Source organism: Ictidomys tridecemlineatus, chromosome 12 (assembly GCF_052094955.1).
Source record: "Ictidomys tridecemlineatus isolate mIctTri1 chromosome 12, mIctTri1.hap1, whole genome shotgun sequence".
Taxonomy (NCBI): Eukaryota; Metazoa; Chordata; class Mammalia; order Rodentia; family Sciuridae; genus Ictidomys; species Ictidomys tridecemlineatus.
In genome coordinates this window covers 46072305-46098560 of record NC_135488.1, presented here as the reverse complement: position 1 = coordinate 46098560, position 26256 = coordinate 46072305, and the positions used below count along the sequence as shown (strand labels likewise).

General features: G+C 48.9%; 1 protein-coding gene across 3 annotated transcripts in view; it reads left to right on the top strand.

Moving 5' to 3' along the window:
• The first annotated feature begins 426 nt into the window (after positions 1-426).
• The window catches only part of Sh3rf3 (SH3 domain containing ring finger 3), a 329875-nt gene continuing 304045 nt past the window's right edge, over positions 427-26256 (top strand). The window contains exon 1 of one of the 3 annotated variants that reach the window (XM_078028833.1): positions 427-2320. In XM_078028833.1, coding sequence (XP_077884959.1) covers positions 1730-2320 — 591 coding nt within the window. In that variant the 5' untranslated portion in view covers positions 427-1729. The remainder of the gene's footprint in view (positions 2321-26256) is intronic. The other 2 variants (XM_078028832.1, XM_078028831.1) reach the window with 2 other exon arrangements.

The following is a 26256-nucleotide window of genomic DNA, read 5'->3' as shown; positions in this document are numbered from 1 at the left end:
AGTGCCTCACATGTGCAAGGCAAGCACTCTACCAACTGAGATACCACCCCAGCCCCCAGAGTCTTAACAGTACATCTCATCTTGCCTCATTTGTAAAATGAAGTTAAAATAATGACCTCACAGGACTGTTTAGAGGATTCAATAAAATAATGCATAGGCACATTGTTGGCATTTAAGCACCAGAAAATATTACTTTCTCCATGAAAAATCAGAAAGTCACACTGAACTCAAACCACAGGAGAGCCCACTGCCAATTCGTAGGCGTGCCCACTTTTGATGTAGCACAGGCAAAAACTGGCTTGGTTTGTGTCGGGTCAGAGATGGGTACCCGGGAGCGTTGGGAACACAAAGTGGCCACGAGGGGGCAGCGCACGGCAGGGAATCTCCGCCACCGACCCCAGCCCACAGCCAAACTTCCCTGCTGCTCCCGATCCTCCCGTACGTACTTCCGTTGCTCTGACGCTCCCAGAAACCGGGGCGTCGGGAAGGAAAGCGCGAATTCCCCCTCCTCTGCGCCTGGGGAGGAAATACTGGACTCGGTTCACCAGGTCGCGCCGCAGCGGGCGCTAGAGCCCTTGGAGCTGCGCCGCCGAGGCGCGGAGCCGGTGGCCCGGCAAGAGGGTGCTGGTGCGGGGGTCAGGGGCGACAGCCTCTCCCCGGCCCCCCGGAGAGGACAGGCTGCTGCTGAGAAGAGTCAGTCCCGGGGCGTTCTCGCCAAACCCGAGCGCCTTCCCTCCAGCCTCACGGGGCATCCCCACCCACACCCGCAGCTGTCACTTCTGTTTGCCGCCTGGAGAGGGAACAGGACCCGGAGCGCTCCCTGCGGTCGTCGGGGAGGATGCCTGCCTGGGCGTCGGCTGTGTCCTCCAGCCGTTCGCCAGCGCTGGCGAAGCCAGCAGTCGGGATAACGCCGCCCAAACTTTCCTTGGCCGCAGCGTGGGGAGGAAACCTCCCTCTCTGAGCCTCGCGGAGAACCCAAAGACCACTCAGCCCTACGGAAGGGACAGGGCCCTGCCTGCTTAGGAGTTGTTCCCGGAACCCCGGGGGTGCAGGGCCAGTCGCCGGCGTGCGCCTAGTCCAGAGGAAGTCTAGCGGGCAGGCGCCTCTCCCCAGTGCCCCGCAGTGACCGTGACCTCCGCGCGCCCCCCGCACACGTGCTCGTGGCCCAGGGAGAGGATCGCTCCAGCCGAACCCGCTAGAGGCAGCGACTCGCAAGCAGGCCAGGGGCGCATGGAGGCGCCGCGGGGGCGGTGCGGCTCGCCAGCAGCGCGGGGGAGCGCGCACGCCGCGCCCCGGCCTCCCCGGGGACCCGGCCGGCCGCTCCCCGCACTTCCTGCCGCGGGGCTCTCGGCCTCCAGCAGCCGTTTGGAGCGCAGAGCTGGCTGAGCGTCGTGTCCGGCAGCACCCGCGGTTCCTGGCGCTGGGCAGACGAGTGGCGGGACAGGTGTAGCCGGCAGCGGCGGGCGTCGCGCGCAGAAGGACTGAGCGGACTCGGCTGGCTGGAGTTGGCTGGCTGCTCGCGGAACTCCGGTCCCCGCCACGCAGGCCGGTCGGCGCGTCACTTTGCACCGCGGCGGCGGCGAGAGCCTCGGGGGAAGGAAGTCGCGGCGAAACCAGGCTCTTGGCAGCGGCCGCCTGGGCGCGGTCCTGATGCTCGCTGCCCGCTGCGGGCCCGACTCCGGCCCCCGGACTTAGGTAGCTGCGCGTGGCCGGCGCCGGCGCCTCCCCCATGCTGCTCGGAGCGTCCTGGCTGTGCGCGTCCAAGGCGGCCGCCGCTGCTGCGCAGAGCGAGGGCGACGAGGACAGGCCCGGAGAGCGGCGGCGGCGGCGGGTGGCGGCCTCAGGGACGGGAGAGGACATGGACGAGTCGTCGCTGCTGGACCTACTGGAGTGCTCCGTCTGCCTGGAGCGTCTAGACACCACGGCCAAGGTGCTGCCATGCCAGCACACCTTTTGCCGCCGCTGCCTGGAGAGCATCGTGTGCTCGCGCCACGAGCTTCGCTGCCCCGAGTGTCGCATCCTGGTGGGCTGCGGCGTGGACGAGCTGCCCGCCAACATCCTGCTGGTGCGCCTGCTGGACGGCATCCGCCAGCGGCCCCGTGCGGGCGCCAGTCCTGGCGGGAGCCCGCCTGCGCGCCTCGGCCCGGGCGGCAGCCCGCCTGCGCGCCCTGGCTCCAGTGCGTCCACCGCACTTGCTGGCGGCGGGGGCGGCGCGGTGGGCAGCGCCCCGGGCTCCCCGGTCTTCCTCTCCGCGGCGGCGGGCAACGCCACCGCCAGCCTGTGCGACCTGGCTACTAACAGGGGCGCTCCAGTGGCAAAGGTGGGTACCTGCCCCACGGCTTGGCGCTTGGTGTGTGGGAGCGCGAGTGTTGGTGGGCACGTGGGCGTAAGGGTGGCGATGAGAGGCAGAGGAGGCCAGACGTGACCCTGCGTTGGCCCACTCCTCTGTTTTGCTCTTCTTTCTCTAACTTTGCCTCCCTCCCGCCACCCTGGGCATGTTCACTTGCTAATTCTTGGGCACACTCCTGAGCATCCTGTTCCCCTAAACTTCTTGACACCTACGGTGGGTCCCCCTGCACCCACCTGTTCATATGTGAGTCAGCACCCCATTTGTGGATGTGCCTTTGGGCTTGCTGCTGGCTCATCCTGACTGCCTCCCCATTCAGGCCCTGCCTTGAACTGCATTCGGGTCCCATCTCCCCAGAAGCCGCGTTCTTCTCCTGGACCCTCAGGCTCTCTCCTCCCTCAGACCTCCTGGAGGAAAGTTCCTGCTTCAGGAGGCCGGTGGCCTCCTGCCTGTGAGGCTGCCTAGGGAGCTAGAAGCGGGATGTGGTGTCTGAAGAAGGCGGACTACAAACTTTTCCTTTGGCAGGAGGGAAGGAGTTAAACTGGAGGCCCCAGGAGGGTTTTGGCCCAGCGGTTTTTTTTTTTTTTTTTTGGACTTGACTTGGCCGCCTCTGTCACCAAGCCATGGACTCTTAAGTAGGGTTACATTCCCATGTGGGCCGTTATTTTCGATTTTTATTATTGGTTTTATTTTGTGTGCGAATAGATTGTACAATCTCCTCTGCTTCCGTTTTACTTGAAAAGAAAGATTTTCTCTGGAGAGCTTCAGTGATTTGGTTTCAAAAGGTTCTTCTTCCATGTTGTTACATACCCTCTGCCACCACGGAAATCATAATGGTGTGTGTGTGGGGGGGGGGGTGGCAACCCACCCATTGCTGGTTTGAGTGACACACAAAAGTACCTTAGTGTTTTAATATCTCTAAATGAAGAAAACACATTTTAATGTTAAAAAATATTATGTAGATATGTTGGAATTGTCATTTGTTTTAGAAAACACAACCATATTCCTCTACTTTTGACCATTTAAGGAGTTGGTGGTGCATAATTCTTCCAATGCGTACAATCCTGAATTGCTGGGAAAATGCTAGCATCTGAATTACTCAGCACTTCAACATTGCTAACAAGAACTTAAACCCTTGGATGTTGAGATTGAGGTAAATGCCACACATTGCTGAATTGCTTTTTTCCCTAAGGATATGGAAGAATGAACAATCAAGGACAGTCAAGGAATGTTCCTACTTGAGGTCATTGCTAAGGGGGATTTTTGTCCTTTGGTTTTAATTGTGATTAAGTCCAGCTACATGCTCCAGTTAGAGAGATTTGCAAACTCTTCTTTCCTGTCCTTGCAGTTTTTAATTTAAGGTATTATAATTAAAGATTTTTATTTGCAAAATAAGCAGGTTACCTCCTCCTGTTTGAATAATCATGTGATTTTTGGAACTGTGCCTCTAGTAAGACCCTGGGACGTTTTGGCAATGGTGTATTTATGATGCCCTCCTAGTTTATATTGGGGGGATTGTGTTTGATCAGGAGGTTCAGAGGCAACCTCTGAAACTCAAAAGGCACAGCCGTGGGGTGGCTCCTGGAACTCTTTGCCGTTTATGGCATTCTTTAGAATTTGTCAGAGGGCTGGAAGGTTGTAACTTTAAAAGTAGTGATGCTTGATAACAGGGAATTGATGTTTAGTTGGACTTTGTAGGGACACACAGACTGTGACTTGCCATGTTTTAGGGAACTTCTAGAAAGCATTTTCTTTATGGGTACTGTGTCAACTAAGTGTGGCCTTCTGCTGTTTCTTCACGGGTCCACCTCAAAGGGATTAAGTTCAGGTTCTGGGAAAAGCCTGAATTAAATCCAAAGTCATATTTGGTTGTTTACAGAGAAGAAAACATCGTGGAAGCAGAGATTATAAGATTATAATACTATAATGCTTTTCATCTGCTGATTTTTCCACCTGTGCCCCCTCTCCTTTTTTTTTTTTGGTAGCACTGGGATTGAATCCAGGGCCTTGCAAATCCTAGACAAGGGCTCCATCTCTAAGGCACAATCTCCAACAGACTCACTGCTTTGCTTTGTTTGAACCCAGGGCCTTGTGCATGTGAGGCAAGAAGTCTACCAACTGAACTATATCCCCAGCCCATACCCATTACTTTTTTAAAAAATATTTTTTTTAGCTGTAGATGGACACAATATCTTTTTTTAAAATTTATTTATTTATTTTTATGTGGTGTTGAGGATCAAACCCAGTGCCTCACTTATTGGAGGCAACTGCTGTACCACTGAGTTACAACCCCAGTCCCCCACTGCTTTTTTAATAGTCATTGGGAATCCTTCTGGTTAATCAGAAGTTCTGCATATTAAACTACTGTTACCAGTCTGGGGTAACAGCATTAGGTCTGGTGCATCCTCTCGGGGAATAGAGAATGGATAGGCAGGGCAAAAGGGACTGAGATAAGAGTGTTACGCATTAAGCCACCCATGAATTTGGCAGGTGAAGACTTCTGTTAAACATGACTTCCAGATAGACTGTTGGGGCTTTACTATCTATTGGAATTGTACTGCTGTCTCCAGGCAAAGCTGAATGCTGTATGTTGCTGCAGGTTGCTTAATAGATGGGCACTCATTTTCATCATTCAGCAAATACCAAATATGACTTACCATAGGTAACCATCAATAGACAGTCCCCTATTTTCACATCTAGAAACTCCTCAAACCTTATTTTGGGCCAATTGGGATATATAAATTTTAAAAATATGTAGATAGACAAATATCTACTTAGCTTATTTATTGAGTTAAATAGTGGAATGGAATCAGACATAAATGTATTCATTTATATTTGGTTTCACTTTTGTCCAGATTCTTAATTTGCATCTTTTCATCAGGGCTTCTGTGCACACCCACATACTTGGAGTCCCCTACCCTGGTTAGCAGAGCGTCTCAGCTCAGCTTTCACGGGAACCATTTGAGATGAGACCTTTTATTGGAATCCATTAATGATGCTGCCCCTAGAAATACCCATCACACTTACAAATTCCTATAGCCCAAACCTGGGATTGTTGGTCTCTTTATTTTTTGGTACAGAGAATTTAACCCAGGAGTGCTTAACCACTGAGCCACATTCACAGCCCTTTTTATTTTTTACATTGGTACAGGGTCTCACAAAGTTGCTTTGGGTCTTGTTAAGTTGATGAAGCTGGTTTGGAACTTGTGATCTTCCTGCGTCAGCCTCCTGAATCACTGGGATTACAGGTGTGCACTATTGGGCAGTTGTGTGTGGCTTCTTAAGGTGATATTTAAAAGTCCTATTTTTTAGTTTTAGGTGGACACAGTATCTTTATTTTATTTTTATGTGGTGCTGAAGATCCAACCCAGTGGTGCCTCACACATGCCAGGTGAGCACGCTACCACTTGAGCCACATCCCCAGCCCTAAAAGTCCTCTTTTAATGGTACTGATCAACTATCGCAGTTTCTTATGTGTGCTAACTTTCCCAGCCTAACTTGTTTGTTGACTATTTTTACATTTTTCAAGAGAACTGATTTCATACCCTACACTAACACTGGGTGAATTGTTTCAGGGCAGTAGGCCTCGCTAAAAGGGTGTTGTTGGGGCTGGGGATATAGCTAATGATAGAACACTCACCTGCCTTGTTTGAGGGCCCGCATTCTACACCCAAAACTACAAAAAAACCAAAGGAGAGGCTGCCGAAAGGGTTTTGTGGTTCTAAATTGAGTAAATCAAAGATTACTTTTTAATATGAGATGTTTAAAAAGGACTTAAATATAAGACAGTTTCAGTGTTTTTCTGAATGGTTTTTATTTTGTTTATTTAAAAATATTCCTTGCCTTTTATTTAGGCCTGTGTAGATCTCATTGAGTACCTAGTCGTACCAGGTACGACTCTTGGGCCCTCTTGGAGATTATGTAAGGGGATAATGGAGGGAAGCCATTTGCTCTTGGCTCTCAGGAGACACTTGGTGGCACCGCTGCTGGTGTTAGAACTTTGTGAGGTTGAAGAGGGAGGACATTTTCACAAATCAGAGGACTATAGAAAGTGTGGGCAATGCCTTTGATGACATAAAAGTAAGCTTTAGAACCTAATTAATTTGTGTTGTGTGTGTGTGTATCAAATCCACATGCCTATGAGCCACACCCCCAGTCCTATTTATATCCTGAAGTACAGTAGGATATGTTTAAATTGGACCCATCTGAAAAATCTCTATATCTCTCAGACACTGTGACTGGGACCTAGTAATGGGAAATATAAAATTAACAGAGAATCATAAAAATCATATGCATTAAGAATTTTATTATGGAAATGCACGTATACGATTCTTTTATTCTTTTCTGGATGCAGGGCTGAAGACCTTTTCTTTTGAGTTCCGAATTGTCTTTCTGGCTTAAGCCACAGCCATCGTTTATGATTTCCTTTTGTTTCTCTCTAGTGGAGTGAGAACTCGGAGACTTTCAAAGAACTAAGTGGCACATCCTTCTAGAGTTTAAACAGCCCCTCCCCTGCAATGCTTGATGCTCTTGTTCATACCCAGTGGGACCATTTTAAAGCCCTTGGCCTTTGTTGAGTCTGTTTGAAGCAGTCCTCTTGGTCTTCGAGGGAGCAACATAGTTTTTGCACTCAGCTTCCTTGGTTACATAATATTTAATCAAAGTATATTTTTAACATTCTGAGTACAACTTGCATAAACATGGTTGTGAATAAAGAGGACGCATTCCTGATAAGGACAGACCTCGCTGCTTGGCTAGGAGGGGACTGCCGCCTTCCTTGGAGGTGAGTGCCTGGGGCCATCCTGCGGAGGCCCTGATGCTTTAGTTAGTCCACCTTGTCAGACAGCTGGAGGCCACGGTAGTGGGGTATCTATGGCATCTCCAAGCAGATTAACCTGCTCTTTGATCATGGACAGCTGGGAAGCTTACGCCTGAGATGTTTTACTTAACAGCTACTGAGGGCTGCTGTGTGCTGGGCACTTTGACATACATGGCCTCATGGAGAGTTCACCATAATCCTTAAGTGCTTGGTGTAATGACTACTTGGAGGCCCAGAGAAAGTGATAGGTAGGTAGTTCTGAGAGCTAGGAAATGGCTCGCTCAGGATCGTGTCCCTCGACTCCATCCCTCTGCCCTTGTATTCTTGGCAGTATGGTTGTGACACTGTTGTGGTCTAGTCTGGCATGTGATAAGGATTCCAGGGGAAAAGGCCAGCCCACGGCAGGATGGACAAGTATGGATCCTGAAAAGAGTCCGACCTCCCACAGGGTAGCAGGTGGCTGGTGAACATGACAGCTGAGCCACAGGGCAGTCTTTTCAGAAGGCTTGGGCACCTCTGAGACTTACACCAATGCTGTGTTCAGCTGGTAGCCAGTTGGTGAATAGTCTAAATCACCTTTCATCGAGCGCTTATTGTGTGCTGTGTTCCTGGAGGCTACTCCAGGCTGAGGACTGGTCAGGTGATTTAAGCATATGTCATCTCTTCTTTATGACGACTCGGGTAGCTCGTTACCCAGGTGAGGAGGATGAGGCTGCCTAAGTTCCTTTGGGTGAAGGGTACAGTTGGTAAGGCTAACACTTGAAAGGTGGACTTTGGGCCTAGGGCCCTTTTGGTTAGAGGAGTCTTCTTCCCCTGTGACACATTAGCTAATTGCTGGCCATGGAGCCAAACATAAGCAGCACTGACCTGTTCAGCTCAGCTCAAAGCCACAGGTGCTCTTCCAGCCCGAGGCTGCCATCTTGTAAACCCATGAACCCCACGGAGTAGCAACTGTATCGGTTATGGCCGGGGTGCAGGCAGCCCTGTGGCAGGCACCCCTCTGTGCAGCGATATGAACAGCACGTTGGGAATCTGAGTGGCCAGGCTAGTGGCTTCATTCCCTGCTTGTCCACCCTTCTGCTCTTCCTCTGTTGGCCTTATCCCCAGCTCCACCCCCTAGTCTCAGGAGTGGCATTGGCTTCTGCTGTCACATCCCCATGACAACACTTAGAAGAAAGAGGGTTTCTTTCCCTTCTCCATGACCTGGCCACCTTGACATGCTTCCCCTCACACCTTGGGGGCTGGCTGTGCTTCCTGGCCAGTGCCTGAGCCTGCTACAGCTTAGCTGGGACCTTGGCATGTGGCTGACCTTCCTCTCCTGGGGCTTGTGGAGGTTGGTGAGGAAGGAGAGAGAGAGCAGGGGACTCCATGGGTGGCTGAGTGTGGCCCAGGGGTCGGAGTCTCAGGACAGGTGCACTGGATCCTGGCCTCCTCACTTCCTCACTGTGTGGCCCTGGGCAAACGGGCTAGCCTCCGTTAGCCTTCTTATCCTTGCATTAGAGCTCTTCTCTGTTTTACTGGATAAATGAGATCACATGTGTGCAGACCTCACCTCACATAATCGACTGTCTTTTTCGTGCCTGTTACTAAGATGAAAATTTCAAGTCTCTCATCACTTATGAGGCGCCCCTCACGGGGCCTGTGGTAGGCAGGTACATAGCATCTTAAATTAAGGGTATGTGTGTGCAGGTGTGTGGATGTGGATGTGGATAGGTGGTGTGCGTGTGGGCGCGTGGAGTCCGATCTCAGACTTCGCCTCAGAGTCGGCCTGTTTTATGGAGACTGGATTATGGATCTTTAATGGACACCTAAGCTGAATGGTTGTTTGAGTCTATTTCACCTTTTAAATTGCTCCAGGATTTTATCTTTGTTATCAGACTCAGTGTTCCTGGTCTTTACAAGTGTCATTAAGGTGAAAAAAAAAATCCTAAACTATAATCTGCTTTAAGAAAGCCAGCAGGGAAGAATGATCCTTCTCAGTTGCTGATCCAGCTGGTTGGCAGGCTCTCCTGAACACGAGCCCACCTCCTTAATCTGTAGCACCCAGGAGCTTGTCGACAACTGCCCGGAATCAGACTCTGGGTGTGATGGAGCTGAGCAGAGTTCTATCCAGTTGTTTCTGGCTCTTGAGGGCCGCCTGCCTGCTGGAGCATGACCAAATTGGGTCTCAGCTCTGTGGTTTCTAGCATGTATTTCAGTTCAACCTGTATTCAATCTCCATCTTTTACAGTTAGCACAGTCCTTTCGGAAGTACGGTTTTTGAAATTAAATATCAGCAAGCATTTGGTTAGGGGCAAATGCTTTTGATAGCACCACCTGAAGAGGTGCAGGTCAGTTTTTATCAGATTTGCCTTGCTTGGGAGATCTTCGCATTTGATGAATAAGAAATGCATGCTTTGTGGGTATCCTATTGGAATTTTAATTAATCTGAGAAGAACAGGGTATCAAGCCGAAGGTGCTGGCAGTGGTGATTTATAGATCCTGCTAACACACTGTAACATAGGCCACCCTTTGCCCACGGAGTGAAGCTTGAATGAAAAAGTGTATAAAGTATGAGTACAATTTGATTGTACCACAGGTTGCTGCTTCTTTAGGCTACGCTTCGGCCCTTAATGGCTGGCAAGTGTTCACTCCTGTGGGAGACCTGAGAGAGCCTTGAAGAAGAGCTGTTTCTCTCTTCTGCTCCACACAAGTGTTTACACTGTGCACAGATACAACAGTTATCTGCAAACATGAAGATATTAGGATGTTTGCATTCCTGCCTAATGGTGTGTGTGCGTAATGCCCTCATGAATTCATATGCACTTAGATGAATTCGGATTAGCCACAGGAACTCAGGCCAATAGAAGTGTGAGAGAGAATTTAAAAAGGGACTCTCCAAGGGCAGATGCAAGTCCAGGACAAGTGTGGAGAATAGTGTGTGTGTGGGGGGCTCCTCAACACTGTCCACAGGAAGAAGGGTGCAGAGAAGCGAGTTCGCAGTGAGACTTTAGAGGCTACTCAAGAAAAGGGCTATTGATGCATTATTTGTCTCTAGTGTCATTTGAATGCTACGTACCAGTCATTCCACTAGCATGGTGGTGGTTGCAGGGTGTGTGTGTGGGGTACCTGGGATAAAAATTATATTAGTTTTTATTTATAATGCAATGCACTTTTTTTTTCCATTTAGTTAAGTGACGAGATCAGAGAAATGCATGTGTCTGTATCCTTTTACTCTATTGTCTACCTAACAGAGATCCCCAGTTCTGGGAATCAAACCCATGCTCTGCAAGTGTTCTCCCATTGAGCTACTTCATAAACCTGCTGGCATGAATTTCTCATGAGGAAAGTGGCATTGGTGCGATTTAGGGCTTTGTGAGTTTGCCACTGGGTCCCCATTCTTAGAGTTTCTTCTTTCATTGTTTGGAGTCACCAAACAAGGACATTTCTTTTTCAGGGTCTTTAGTACTTTGAAGTGGGGATGGAAATGGTGAAGATGGAATCTTCTATAAGTGGATGCTTTCTAAGAAAGTCTGCTGCTCATCCTTGGCTTTCTCTGCATTTTGGTCATGCACATGGTGCCCGTAGCTGGTTCTTGGGTGGAGGCTCCCAGAGTACCATGTGACCAGGAGGCTGTGGGACTTTGCTGGAGGAGCTGGAGCAGTGGAGGTCAGGTGTGTCTAGTGTATGGGTGGAGGCTTCTTTTGATTTTTGAAAGGCTCTTTCAGCACCACTACCAGCCTAGGAGAAAATGATTTGGATTCATCATGTAGGATCTGAGACACATTAATGGATTACTCTGTTTTATTTGTTTAACTAGGATGGGCCCAGAGATACTGGCGAGAAGGGAGAAAGGCAAGAGAGGTTAACCAGTCTCATCAGACATTGTTAGTTGTAATGAGCAGTTGCTTTTGCTTTCTGATGAATTGGCTAATTCTCTGCAGCGTTTCCTGGCAATGTGACTGATCTGAAGGGTCAGAGGATTCCTCAGATGATCACCAGTCATGAAGAAAAGGTTTGCAGGGGCCTTGGATGGTCTTCAAGGAATGTGCCATCTAATTTTCAAAAAAAAAAAATGTGTAATTTTTATGTTGCCAGAACTTCAAGTTTGTTTAAAAAATTTAGCTTGGTGATCTACTTGCAGGCAAAGTAGCAAGCAAAGTTTGAGTACTGTCTGGGAATTACTGTATTGTATTAGACTGGTTCCTTTAGAGAGGGGTCACTGAGTGGCCCCTGGACAGCTAGGGTGGTGGGTTCATTCTCGCTTGCCTTCCTCCCCCTGTAACTCTCTTTCTTCCCAGTTGGAAGCTGGCCCATTCATCCTCCAGGTGCACATGGCCAGCCTGAAGATGGCAGCTGTAAGGAATGTGCAGAGCGTGGTAGCCCAGGGTCTGGAACTGGGGAGCCGTTACCCTGGTTCTGCCTGAGAGCTGCTCTTGCAGTCTGGTCTCCAATGAGTGATGTCGATAATTCATTCAGACCACAGGCATTTATTGCCTTCTCACTTCCTTGAAAGCATTTTGTTGGATGCTGGAATATGTATGGGGCAAAAAAAACCCCCAGAAATCCTACCTGCCTTCCTGGAGCTGACAGTTTAGAGGACACAGAATAAACAAATAGCCAATAGATCTGTCGTCACAAGTTGCGATTAGAGCTGTGAGGAAGGAGAACCAGAAGCCGCCTACGATCGAGCCACAGCTTTGTGACTCTGAATTCAATTATGTAGCTTATTGTATTTCTCTAAATGTACCCACGTATTTGCTATTTATGGATAAACCACTGGATTCCTTAACTCTTTATTAAAATACTCCACATTCTAGGTATCTCACAAGCTGCACCTTCTTTTTCTTTCCCAAGGAATGGGAACGGAAGCAGGTGCCTTTCCATGGTGCTGAACATGAAGATCGGAGCTGGGCACAGAACAAAGATAACCTTTGAGACTAACCTTTTTCTGCTTAGTTTTCCAGGCCCATGGGTTAATTTTATCAGTAGTAGTAATTGTCTGGACCAAGTCTGTAGTCTTTCTGAAGAAAGGTGGATGCTGATCCCTTCAATATTCCTAAAAAACCCAACCCTCTCCTGTTGCCAAGTAGCAGTTCTCTTTTGCCTTCTACGGCTGGTTTTGTGTTGCAGATCTCAGCAGGGGCAAATCATCCAAGATTAAAATTGTTTTCTCTTCACTAATTTTAGCAATATGGACCTGATGTCATGGCACAGGCCTATAATTCCAGCAGCTCAGGAGGCTGAAGCAGGAGGATCATGAGTTCAAAGCCAGTCTCAGTAACTTAGCAGTGAGACTCTGTCTCAAAATTAAAAATATATAAAGGACTGGGTGTGGCTTAGTGGTTAAGCACCGCTGGGTTCAATCCCTGGTTAAAAAAAATAAATAAAAATTAGCAATATGGTTTTTGTGGATTTGGGAGTTTATGTGGTATCTTTGTTCAACAGACTTAGCCTTGACCTATGCATAGTGATAGAAATAGATGTTATCCTGGATTAAGGTGTTGCCTCCAGCATCCCAAATAAAGTGACATACGTCAGATTCTGTGGGGATGCAGTTAAACCTCACAGTTAAAGACACATGGTGCTGTGCAGTTCCTATTATCCAGAAGATTGCAGGTCCTCAACCTTCCAGTCACCCATTTCTAGGACTGACGTGTTGGTGGCTTGGCAGATCAGTGTCTGGAGTTGCATGGATAGGGGCTCAGGTCCAAGGGCACGGTACCCTGGGAGCTTAATGTACATGGATTTGTACTTGGAGGCAGGTGGGGGCTGTTTGTCTTACATGGGTCTGCTTTAAAGAAGTGGGGTGGTTTATTGAGCATTGGTAGGGAGTCATGAGATACTGAATCGTGTCCACATAACTCACATGATAAGGATGGGGTAGGGGAGAGGACAGGCCAGGAGAAGGTTTCCCACTCAAGCCCTGGGCAGCCTCCTCCCTGCTGGCCATCACTGTTGCATGTTTTCTAAACACCACACGTTGGTGCACAGGGCTGATGCTCATGGTAGGACTTTCCACTCTTACGGATATTAGCCACATCCAGCCACTAACCCATGATCCACTTGTCCTTCGTGAATTGTAACTGTGCTTGTGGGGACTTTACTGGTATGCCTTCTCTGTGTTTCCCCAAACTTCAGCAGTTTCTTGTTAAAATTTAGGTGTTTTTAGATGATAGATTTTTCCCCCCTTTCTTTCCTCTTTCTGCAGGGGCTGGTTGTAAGTCTGAACGCGGTTGATATTAATCATAGCATTTCCTGTGTCCCCAAACTCATCGGTGCGTCTGTGACGGTCATCTGTGAGCCTCGTGGGCCGAGAAGCCCCTTCTTCTGCAGCCCAGCATGCCCCTCTGGGGTCGTGGTGAACTGGACCTAAGATACCTGTGACCACCAGGCCCTCTGGGTGGTGCCGGGTGGGTCTGGTCAGCCGACGGACTGGTGCTGACCCAGTGCCCATGGACCCCATCAGGGAGAAGTCAGGAACGACCCGGCCCATGTCAGCCCGCGGCTCCTTTCTTCTGTGCCTCTGGGAGGTGTGTGGCTCCATTTTAGTTTGCTCCGGCTGTTTCCAGTGCTCTTTCTCGGCTCTGCCCTTCCGTGGGCTGCGGGTTTTCCTGACAATCACTGCTTTGTGGGCCCTTTGAAGTTGACAGCATCTGGCTTCCCGGAGGCACCAGCTACTTGTCCTGTTTTGGTTCCGTTCCTCTGGCTCCTCGGGGCTGAGTAGGGCTCCCACTCTGGTCACCGTCCCCATCACGCTGAGCTCTAGGGCGGGCCCTGTGCCCCTTTGACCCCGGGGCCCCTGCCTGCCTTCCTCAGCTGCCTGGACAGCCGCGGTGGCGCTGTCCCATGTCCTCTCACCACGGAGCCGTGGTGGGCCCAGTCTCCTCTGGGTGGACTCTCTGTCCCCTCCGGGGGGACTCTCCGTGACTCCATGAGATCCGGTCAGCTGTGCATTCCCATTTCTCTGGCCACTTCCCTGTCTCCTGCTGGCACCCTTTCTACGGGGGTTCTTCCAGGAGCAGGTGTTTATTTGTGGTCTGAAGATCTTCTTCTTAAAAATTCATGTGCATGTTGCCTTCTATCCAGAGGCGCTTCCTCTGGTTTTAATACCACACCGGGGGCTTTTCTGCCCAGATCTGGAGTCAGATGTGTGTGTCCCGTGACTTTCCCTGGCTTGGCCCACCCAGAACCCTACCTGCATCCCAGCTGGCTGGCACAGCTGTACAGGTGAAGACGCCACAGTCAGGCCAGGCTGCCCCCTGGGCTCAGAGGCTCAGCGTTGGGCCTGGCAGTCTGTGCTGGGTCAGGAGTGACGTGCACTCAAGAGGGGCTCCCATGTGACTTGTGTCCGTGGGCTGGACCCATCATCCACGCGTTGATTGGTTCTCTGTGGGAAGAACAGCCCCTGCCGGCTCATAGTCACCTGGTAAGGTCACCTGAGTGGAGCCTGGGCAGGTCCCAGAGGTTTCTTTTCCTTTTCTAAAGACATTTTATTTTTGATTGACACACAGTGATTGTATCTATTTATGGGGTGTGCTGTGATGTTTCCATATAGGTGTGTATGAATCATCAAATCAAGGTAATTAGCTGTCTCTCCTTAAGCATTTATCATTGCTTTATGTTGAGAACCTTCAAAAGCGTCTCTCCTAGCGATTTTGCAATATATAGTGGATTATTGTTAACTGTATTCACTGGATGGCACAAGAGGACCCCAGAATTTATTCCTTCTTTCTAACCATAGGTTTGTACCCATTAACCCTCCTCTCTCCATCCCCCTGCCCCCCGGCCCCTCACCAGCCCTTGGTAACCATTGTTTGTTGTGGTTTAAATATAAGGTGTCCCCCCACTCCCCCAAAGCTGGTGTGGCAGTACAGGAATCTTCAGAGGTGAAATGATTAGATTATGAGAGCTACACTTAATCCGTGGATTAATCCACTTGATGGATTCATAATTTAGATGAACTCCTTCCTGGTGGTAAGGGTAGGTGGGTGCTGTGTGGCTGGAGGAAGTAGGTCACTGGGGATTGTAGCCATTAGGGATTATATTTTGTTCTTAGCTCCTCAAGCGCTCTCTCTCTCTCTCTCTCTCTCTCTCTCTCTCTCTCTCTCTCTCTCTCTCTCTCTCTCTCTCCCTGTCCCTCTGTCCCTGTCCCTTCCCTTACCTCCCTTCCTGGCTTTCCCCCAGTTTGCCCTTCCCCCATCATGTATCTGCCTTGGAGCCATTGGACCATGGAGTGAACCTCTGAAACTATCAGCCCCAAATAAATCTCTTCTCCTCTCACTTGTTCTTGTTGGGCAGTTTTGTCACAGCAGCAGTAAACTAACTAATAAACTATTTTATTGTTAACTTCTATAGGGTCTTTCAGATTCCACATATGAATGAGATCCTGTGGTACTTTTTCCATGCCTGGGTTATTTCACAGGTTCATCCATGTCGCCCCAAATAACCATCGCTTGAGAACGTCATTCTTTTCTGACAGAACTAGTATTCTGTTATGTGTATGCACCATGTTTTCTTTAGCCATTCATAGCTTGATGGATACCTGGGTTGATTCCATATCTTGGCCGTTGTGAAGAGTGTTGCAGATAACTTGAAAATGAAGACATCTCCACCTTCTGATTTCATATTTTGGGGGTAGACATACCCAGAAGTGGGATCGCTGCACTGTACACATGGTTGTTCTATTTTTTAGTTCTGTGTTGAGTTTTCTGAGGGAACTCTGCACTGTGTTCCGCAGTGCCTGTCCTAATTCACATGCCTACCCACAGCGTGTGAGGCTTCCCGTTGCTCTGTGTTCTCACCAGGGTTTCACTTGATGTCTTGGTAGTGGCCTTTCTGGCTGGAGTGGGGTAGTAGCTCGTGATGGTCTTGCCTTGCCTTGCCCTGGTGACCAGCAGTGCTGAGATCCCTTTACTTCTGTATTTTGATTTTCTGGGAGTGGGCTCGCCCTCCCAGGCGCGTGGGGTCTGTGGTGGAGGGAAGGAAGTGCCGTCAGCTTGTCAGTGACCGCGAGGTAAGGTGGCTGTCACGGAGGGAGGCCCTCACTCTTTACACTTACGTGGGAAACATTCTGTCAGGTGGGGACATTGTCAAGGATGTCAGTTCTCAAAGTGACAGTCGCTATGTGGAGAGGCAGCCTAGAGGTGTCCAAGTTGAACGATGGGGACTTTGAGTTGGCATCCAGGAGGCTGGAGTAGGACCTTGTGCGGGGGATGCAGAGGGGAGAGGGCCACTGGGTGGGACATTCCTGGTGATGGCCTGGGACACAGGGAACCCAGCCGAGGGGGGCACGCCAGGATGGCCCTGGGCAGCACCCGGGGATGTGTTTCAGGTTACTGTTCATGTTGATTTTAATGGTCCTTTTTAATTTATGTCAAGAGGTGCATTTAAGAAAAAAATATAGCAGTCACATAGAGTTTCATTTGGAAACAAATTTGAATAAAAAGTGGTTCAATTTAAAGAAACTCCTTAAGTAAACACTGTGAAGATGAGGAATGTATGTCTATAGTCTGGATAAAAACTGTCTTAGGCTACAATAAAGTCAGAAACTTGAAGAAATACTGCACCCCCTGTTTCTTGCGGAGTTATTCATAAGAGCCAATATGTGGAAGCAACCCAGATGCCCACCAAAGGACAAAGAAATTGTGGTGTATGCACAACAGAATGATACTCACCCTTAGAAAGAAATCCTGCTGTATGTGGCAACCAGAGGACATCATGCTAGATGAAATCAGATAGGCACATAAAGACAAATACTGCATCTTACTTATTTATGGAATCTAAAGAAGTTCAACTCACAGAAGCAGAGAGAAGAACTGTGGCTACCAGGGGCTAAGAAGTGAAGAGATTGCTGGGCATGGTGTGTGCACCTGCCATCCCAGCAGCTTGGGAGGCTGAGGCAAGAGGATCGCAGTTCAAAGCCAGCCTCAGCAATTAAGTGAGACCTTGTCTCAAAATAAAATATAAAAAGGGCTGGGGATGTGGCTCAGTGGTTCAGCACCCCGGGTTCCATCCCCAGTGAGGAGATTGAAGGGATGTTGGTCAAAGGGTCTATCACTTTGGGTTATAAGATGAATATGTTCTGGAGATCTAATGTACAGTATGATGACTGTACTTAATAACAATGCATACTTGAAATTGCTGACAGGGTAAATCTCAAGTATTCTTACCATACACACCACCACCACAACAAAAAAGTAATTATGTAAAGTGATAGATGTTAACCAGCTTGATTGTGGCCATGGTTTCGCAGTGTCATCATGCTGTATACCTTAAATATATATAATTTTTTTATATTCCCCAGATATGGCTGGGGAATAAAATCATACATGATAATAAAAGCTATTTTTAAAAGCCCACAAAACTGCCTTACGTTGTAGAATAAGCAGACTCCATTTCCCCACAGCAGATTGGCATGTGTCTTCCAGTGCCCCTCTTTCCTCTGTACCACAGTTGCTGGTGACCCGGCTCTGGGTGTGCTGAGGATTTTATAAGATGAGAGAGGGTTGAATAAGGTGAAGATGAGAAATGGGGACAGCATTTTTCTGCTTGGAAGACAGTGTTTGGAAAAATTGGTTTTTTGATTTTTAAACCCAAATAGCAATTGCAAGAAAAGCCACCTTTGGAATTGATAGGAAGCGGAAATGATCAACGTGGCAAAAAAGGCAGAGAGAGAGAGCTGTTCCTGAGTCCCAGGAGTGCCCAGTTGGGTGCAGGCGGGGCTTCCCTCAGCCCTTCTGTGGCTCCTGGTCACACACCTGCTCAGAGCCGTCTTCTCCCCTGTTGGAATTTCTCAGGTGCCTGGTGAGGTCCCGAAACACAGCAGGACAGCAAGGATTGGAACCCAGAAACGCTCAAGGTGGGCCTGTCCCAAGCCCTTTGTTCTTACAGCGCGAGCGCTCCTGGTCGGTACAGATGGACACAGACGAGCTCTGGGGTGGGCATGGCCAGTGCTGACCTCGGAGCAGTGGGCTCCACCCTCTGGCTCCGACTCCAGCGGGTCCAATGGAAGAAAGCTCAGGGAGCGCTGGTCACAGGGCCCTCGGAGGAAGTTCATGATGCAGAGCTGAGCGTGGAGCGCCTGACCTGACCCTTTGAGTCTGCCCGCAGCGGCTGTGCCTGTGTCCCCAAGTTTTATCATCTCTTTCCCTTGAACGGGACGGTGAATGCTTGTTTCTGTTTTCTTTGCACCATGCCTGGCCCCCCATGTCCTTGAGGGTCCCTTCTGATTACACTCATCCCAACACACCTGTCCACGGCCTGGAGAGTTGTCCTCAAAAGCTGTCTGGTGGTCACCAGCCCTCTCAGCCCCTCCTTTGGCCAGACTTCACAGGCTGGAGGTCCCGTGGATCTGCTTGTCCCTGGCCCCAGACACATGGCCACGTGAGCCCTGCCTGCTCTCCATTCCCACAGTGCGTTCATTTCTGTTATTGGTTCTTACATAAGACCTGTCACCTTCACCATTGATCCCTCCATCCTGAAGGGCTGAAGTGTCCTTCCTCTGTCCAGGATGCTGTGAAAGGCCCGTGGTGACTTGCAGGGTCTGTATGGTGTTTCCTTACCCATTTTCTGCCCACCAGGTTGTCCATGGGTGTCTTGCATGTCCCTTAGTGCCTCACTGGCCATGGTTCTTGACAGAATGACCCTCTGCACTCCTGTCACCACGCTTTCCTGTGTTCCCATTGAACATCAAGAGCACTTCCCTAGAATTCATCCTCTGGTTGTTCTCCAGGTCTTGGGGTTTTTTCCACCCATGCGGATATTTAGGACCATTGTGGCCAGAACCACATTGCCCATGGAACCCGGCTCCCTGCAGGACAGAGCGGGAACCCAGTCTAGGTGCAGCTGGTTGGTTCTCGGGGTACCCAAGGCATGATGGTCAATGGCAATGTGCCGTGGAGAGCTGTGACAGGCAGGGAGCCCTAGAGCCCAAAGCTTGGGCTCCCGTCTCCCCCTTGATGGGTCCTCACTGTGTGTCCCTGGGAAAGCCACTGGACCTGGAAATGTTATCCCTGGGCCTCCGTGTGCTCGTCTGCAAGGTGGGGCCTAATGAGAGTATCCACCTCCTGAAGGATTGTGCAGACTGAGGGAGTTCGTATGTGAAGTGCTGAGAAAATACTGGCTACCTCGTACGCACTGAATAAGAAGGAGCCATTATGACTGTTATGGGTCTTGAGCCTTAGTTTTCATAATGGTAAGTACTAGAATGGATGGAACCAGAATAATGGCGGTTACGGTTGGGGCTCACGTTTATTGGGCACTTGCCTCTGGCTGCATTTAGACAGTAAGCATCAGGCAAGTGGCATGAGCCGTGTTCTCTGAAACACCACTGGGCTGCATCGGCAGAGACGGTTCCAGCTCCCCCGAGTTGGCAGTGTCTTAGGTGCAAAATAACCACGGCACAAACTCACTCCTCCGTGTGCCTGCCTGCCGCCATTCAGCCTTTGCATCTGTCCTGTGCTTAGAGGCCTCCAGTGTGGTGGGCACATCCTTGGTTGTCTGTTTAGGAACCAAGAGACCTGCCTCTGGATGGCGCAGGCCTATAATCTCAGAGGTTCAGGAGGCTGAGGCAAGTTCAGAGCCAGCCTCAGCAACTTAGTGATGCCCTGAGTAATTAGCGAGACCCTGTCTCAAAAAATAATAAAAAGAAATGGGGTGTGGCTCAGTGGATAAGCATCCCTGGGTTCAATCTCCGAAGACACCTTTCTCCTCACGACCACCTTGGGTCCTGGCTCTTCCTCTAGAGGTGGGGCGTCCACACCCCCTCCTTCAGCACCAGGCTCTGAGAGGGAGTGGCTTCCTAATAAAACTGGGCTGGGACTCCAAAGAGGAACATGGGGGCTTGCAGGGCAGGGCCCCCAGGGTTGACACAGGAATATATTTATTTTTCCCATCCCTGATTTCCCAAATTATGGGTGTCCTTTGTCTCGACTGCCTCTCTTCCAGACCCTTCCTTTCCTTCCCTCCTCTTCCCCTTCCCTTGGCTGGTTCCCTCTCGGGGCCACCACTGGGAAGCCCTTCCACCAGCCAGCACACGGTTTCCGTCTCTCCTCCTGCAGCCTCCCCTGGCCTCCGAGTCTTCCTCCTAGCTAAAGGCACTCACCCACTCACAGTGGCCCCCACATTCCCCCCCGGTGTAGATCTCTTTCTTCCCTCTTGGGGCGTGAGTCAGAGAATGGGCTTCTTCTTCGTCCACCCAAGACCTGGAGGAAACGGCCGAGGTGCCCGTTTCTTTGCACTGTGACCATCAGTGGGTCCTGAAAGGTTTACTCAAAGGAAGTGAGTGGAGGGGACAGTGCCCCTCTGTGTGTCAGGACCCGGGTGCTTTGATGGATGGTATTGGGGCCGTGTTTTGACAGGCAGCTGCTCGGTCGCTAGGCTGAATGAGGGGCAGTTCTTAAATAGAAACTCCAGTGTTGCTGTTTGTACACCAAAGAAACACTAGATCTGTGTGTCTTCTTTGCCATCTGCTGCTCGGTCAACAGACCTGATAAGGAGCCAACACTTGAGTGAATTATTTTGCAGTGCTAAATGGAATGCTAAACATAGGACTGTGAACGGTCCCCAAAAGATGCCTCGTCAATTATTCAAGGGGGGCATATCAAGGTCTCACTGCTCCTTATTGATTCCCAGTTCCCTTGAAAATGATTGATTTGCCCATTGTCCATCAAGTGACCTTACTAGTACATTTTCCTGCTCTGGGTCTTAGGGTACTTGGTTTATTAATTTTTAATTTCTCTTGTATTTGGAAGTTAACCAGCAGTTATTTAGGTGAAATGTTCAGCACTGGAGCCTGACCCATTCATCTTTCATTTAATCACTAACACATAACAATATGTATGTCCATTTATATATATATGTGTGTGTGTGTGTGTGTGTGTGAGTGTGTGTGTGTGTATTTATTTTTTTTTTTTCAAGGCTGGGGATTGATCCCAGGACCTTGTGCATGCTAGGCAAATGCTCTACCACTGAGCTATGGCCCCCAGCCTTATAATTCTTATAAATTGTGTTTATAGTTATTAACTGGTTTGGCAATTCATGCCATTGAATGAAAATTTTGGAGACTTTAATTTCTGATGATCTTTAGGTTTGCTCAAGATCACTCAAACCTCAAGACATTGTGTAGGACAGGGTGATCTGGGTGGCTTGTCACGTGGTGCCTGTGGGATCCAAGACCCTCGGACAGAGTCATCTGCTGTGTCCTCTCCAGCCCCTTTTGTGACTCTTCCGGTCTTGTGTGGTGGGGAACGTGGGATGCTGTCAGCGAGGGTGAGATCCTGGCTCTCACACCTGCTTCTTGTAAGACATGGGCAGATGCTGACCTTCTGAGCATCCGCGGCCTCCTGTGCGGCATGCCTGACTGTGCCCCCCTGTGCACAACATGTGGTGGGGACCACAGGGACCTTTGCCCAGCACCCGTTGTGAGGTTACGGCTCCATCCACTGCCATTAGTGTGTCTATTCAAAAGCTCCCCGCAAGCTGTGATGGGGTTTTTGAAGACAGTTTTTGTCTTTTTTTGGACAAATTGGCAAGATGCTGTAGCTTGAACTGTGTACAGACTTCTGCACGTGCAGGCTGGGTACTTCTGCAGAATGAAACAAGGGTTGAGTAATTGGCTCTGGGGAATATTATTGCTGACTGGTGCCATTTTGATGAGTAATGGACCCCATTAGATCATAGTAAAATACTCGATTATGTATAATTAAAGATGGCGTTAGTCAGGCAGAAGCCCCAGCATTTGAAAATGTGAAAGGGATGATTTCTGATGCTGAAAAGTACACTCGTGCCTGAAGAAGCAGAACATCACAGTGTGTTTGAGCCTTGAAGTCGCAAGCCTGGGTCACAGACAGACTGCTTGTTGGGCAGGACAGCTGTTGTTCATTTTAGTCTCAAATATTTGCAGTGGTAGCAACCAGGGCAGTCATAAAGAAAAAGCATTTGAGGTGAATTCACAGCTTTGTGGAACAGCTCTGATGGGTGGCTTTACCAAAACATGAAGTCTTATATTTCATTCTTTGTGTAGTTGGCAGAGCCCAGGGGAGCCTTGGAATCTTTGTTTCCCTGCTTATCCTTTCTGGCTTTCAACTCCAAATTCCTCCTTCTCTTCTTGCATTTATTCACTGTTTCCTCCCATCTTCAGAAGCTCAGATTGATCGTCTCATGTGGACCAGGCTCTGAACTGGGCTCCAGGGAAGAGCAGGAGCCTAGTCCTGCCTTGGAGAGCCCTGGGCAGGGCCGGGCTGCCTTTTGCCTGGGGTGACCTGATGTTACTCAGACCTCTCGAGACAGACACTGAGAACATTCCTCTGCCCCCGCTGGGACCAGTCCGTTCTCCAGTAGACCCTGTGGCTCAGAGCTGAGAAGTCTTTGGTTTGGCTTGAGCTCCACTCTGTTTAATCAGGAGTCAAGTGTCTGGCACACGACTTCAGTTATTAATCACGTTGCTATTAATATTCATATTGACAGTCATTTGCACTTCTAAACCTCTTTTCATCTCAAAGGTTACCACCGCCTTTCACGAACCACAGATGAATGGCTCCAAATGAAGAAGTAGGGCTGTCTCCCACAGGGAGGAGCCCAGGGGGAATGTACTCCATCAACTAGCAAGTGGGTCAGCACAGCCTGAGTTTGGGTTTGGGCAGGACGAGCGCCTTGTCTGTTGCCTGTCATGCACAGTCCTGTGGGAGGAGGCCTGTCAATCACCCCACAAGTATCCATCCAGCACTGACATGGGCCGGGCACAGTTCTCTGTCTTTGCAAAGAGCAAGGTAGTGTCTGATCTTTGGAGTTTACGCTCTGTTGGTACCATGGGGGGTATCAAGATGCTGACTTAAAATGGCATATAAAAAACTTGATGTAGGGCAGAGATGTTTATAATGCATGTGTTTTTGTACTCTAATTGAATTTAGACTGTCTGATTTCAGGGAATTCCTTTTGCAATCTTGTTTTTTTTTTTTAACCCTTTTAGAAGGTCAAGATCATCTTTTTAACATATAGCAGCTGTGTGTGGTTCTTGACTTTGCATGTTGAAGTCTAGGGGCACTTCCCCAAACACTGACACCTGTCCCAGGGGTGCCAACATGATTGATCCAGGTGCAGCCTGGCATTGGGTTGCTCAGAGGTCCCGGATGGTGCTGTTACCAGGACTGAGCAGCATGGTCTAAACTGTAGGAGGCCTGGAAAAGTCAAGAGTGGGAGACGATTTTCTTGGAGACCCACTCCCAACTTGCAAAGCCTGGCCAGGTATGCATTCAAAAGGTGAGCAGGACCTAGCCAGGTGAGGAGGTTAGGAGGACAGTATTCCATCAGAGAGAGTAGTAGGCTTGCAGCCCTATTGTTTCAAGGAGCTTAGAGCAAGTGAGAAACTGAAAAGAAGATGATAGGGACGCTATGGGGGACCATCGATAAGTAGGAGAGAACAGGTGGGGGCAAGTGGTGCAAGACCATGTGTCTTAGTCCATTTTTCCATTGCTATATAACAAACTATCTGGGGCTGGATCTTCAGAAAGAAAAGAGGTTTATTAAGCTCACAGTTCTGGAGATGGAGAAGTTCAAGATCAGGTGGCTATATTGGTGAGCTCCCAGCCTGCAGACTTTCTTTTTCTTCCCCCACTGATGTTTTTTTAAATTCGTTTTAATTCCTTATACATGACAGTAGAATGCATTTTGATACATTGTATACAAATGGAGCACAACTTCTTCCTCTGGATGCACATGGTGTGGAGTCACACAGGTAGTGCAATCATACATGTATCTAAGGTAATAATGTTCCCCTCATTCCACTGCCCTTCCCACTCTCCCCTCCCCTCACTTCCCTCTGCACAATCCAAAATTCCTTCATCCCCCCTCCACTCCCAGTATGGAGTAGCCTCTGCTTACCAAACATTCAGCCTTTGGCTTTTTTTGGATTTCTACTTGTAAACCTTTGAGGGACAAATTATATCCAGTCCCCAGCACCATGTAGACATTTTACTTTTCAAACTGAGGGCTGTCAAAGCCATTTTATTTATGAGCCTGGCACTATTCTGATCATTAATTCACTTAAAAAACAATTCCTTAGAAAAATAATTTCTTAACAAAAAACAAGATTCCAGCTCAATGAATGCGCTTACTCCTCCTAACAGCTCGGTGAAATAGGTGCGATGGTTACCCCCTCTTTTACCAAGGGGGAAGGCGAGGCGCAGAGAGGTCCTGTAGCTGAAGATGCAGCTGTGGATAGCAGAGCTGATCTGAGCCAGGTGACTCTGGCTGTGGTGCTAGGTCTGCATTCCTGTGGGATTGTTGCTCTGAACCTCATTTCACGGAGCAGGAGGCCACCGTGCAAGCTCTGGCCTCAGAGCTCACAGAATTACCCACCTTCAGGCCACCCAGAAATTAAAAACATTTTGCATTATCTTTCACCATATTGTAAAAGTAAGGGGGGTGGAAATCTGTGTGCAAGTTCATGGCGGAACATCAGGGCATTTATAAAGACACTGCTTAATTCCTGGTGCTGCTGGAGGAAGGGACTTGGAGGAGGGAGATTGTACCTTTCCATTACTGAAGCACAAACGAAGGTGGATCCTGCTGGTGGGCACGGTTATGATTTAATAGCATCATTGCACCGAAAACAACAGGACACTGGTGTATTTGGGGGCTGGGATGATCTGTGGGTTCTTGTTTCCCTTTGATTAGTTCTTGACTCACGCAGTGCAGTGATCATGATGGAAAATATGTGCAGTGGCCCAGGACACCCTGAAGTGTTTGAAGCTTTCTTGCCTAGATACCTCTCCCTGCCATCTGGGCCTCCTTCCCTCTGGATGGAGTGTTAAAATCAGCCCAGATGTTTGTGGAGCTCAACATTTGTGGCCATGGAGACAGACTGAATACAGAATTTTTTCCTCCCTGGAAATCTGTGCCTGCGTGTTTCGAAAACATTTACAAAAAGCTAATGGTTTAACAGGTGTTCAAATAAACCATCTTTTGATGGTCTGAATTCTTAATTTTAAGCTCTAAAGCGGCACTGTCCGACAGAAATAGAATTCAAGCCACATAAGTAATTTGAAATTTTCTTGGCAGCTGCACTGCAAAAGGCGAAGAGAAAACAGGTGGAATTAATGGCAATAATATATTTTCGTTAACCCACTGCATCCAGAATCTCATCATATGAACCTGTAATCACTATAAAGTTATTAATGAGCTATTTTTTTTCCATCCTTTCTTCCTTGCTAAGTCTGAAGCCTGGAGTCTGTTCCACACTTGCGGCCCATTTTGATGTGGACGTAGGATGGGCATTTCTAGTGCTCAGCCGTGACATCGTGCCAATGGGACAACTTGGCTGTAATGCATCTAAAACCGTTTTAGATGAGCATGATAAAGTTCCGATGCTGACATGATTTTGGCAACTTAATACCCGTGTACTTGAATAATGTACTTTCACAAGGTTTAGAGGCAACTCCGTGAAGCTGCCTCTGATTTCCGAATTGTCACTGTGATCGAATCTGCAAACGACGGCAAGAATTTTGGGTTTGAACTTAATGTAATAACAGCCTGGAGGGCTTATAAAACACATGCTGAGAAATTGGTGGAAAACCCAGAATGAGCATATTTTTCATACCCAGCTGATTATTTAAATGTCTCCACGGGGAGTTATGGCTTCTCTGACAAGTCTCATCAGCAATCTATCCTCGGTGGTCTTGATGGACACTGAGTCTAATTTTGTTTTTCTCCTACCCTCTCTTTGGACGGAACAAAATTCAGTCATTCCTTCCTAGGAAAAGTGATCGGTGTCTTAGAAATAAGTGGTTACAAAACTGTCACCTGCCCGGCTGTCCTTTTGTTGAGGTGACAGGTGGTACCTATGGTAATGGGAGATGATCTGTCTCGTCTTTGTGTCAAATCTTTATGGCTTTGGGGAGTGTGGGTGGGGTGGCCTGTACTTTCTCTGGTGTGTTTGGGAAATCCTTCATGCAGGGCTTCTGTTAGCTGACGTGCAGGATGAGCTGAGTAAATAATCCTGGGCTCGTGTCTCAAGTTAAGGATGGGTGTCTGATAGCCCGGTTCGGGGTGCCTGATGTGCCTACGGCAGCACCACAGCAATCGGGATGAAAGCTAATTTACCGGAAACAAA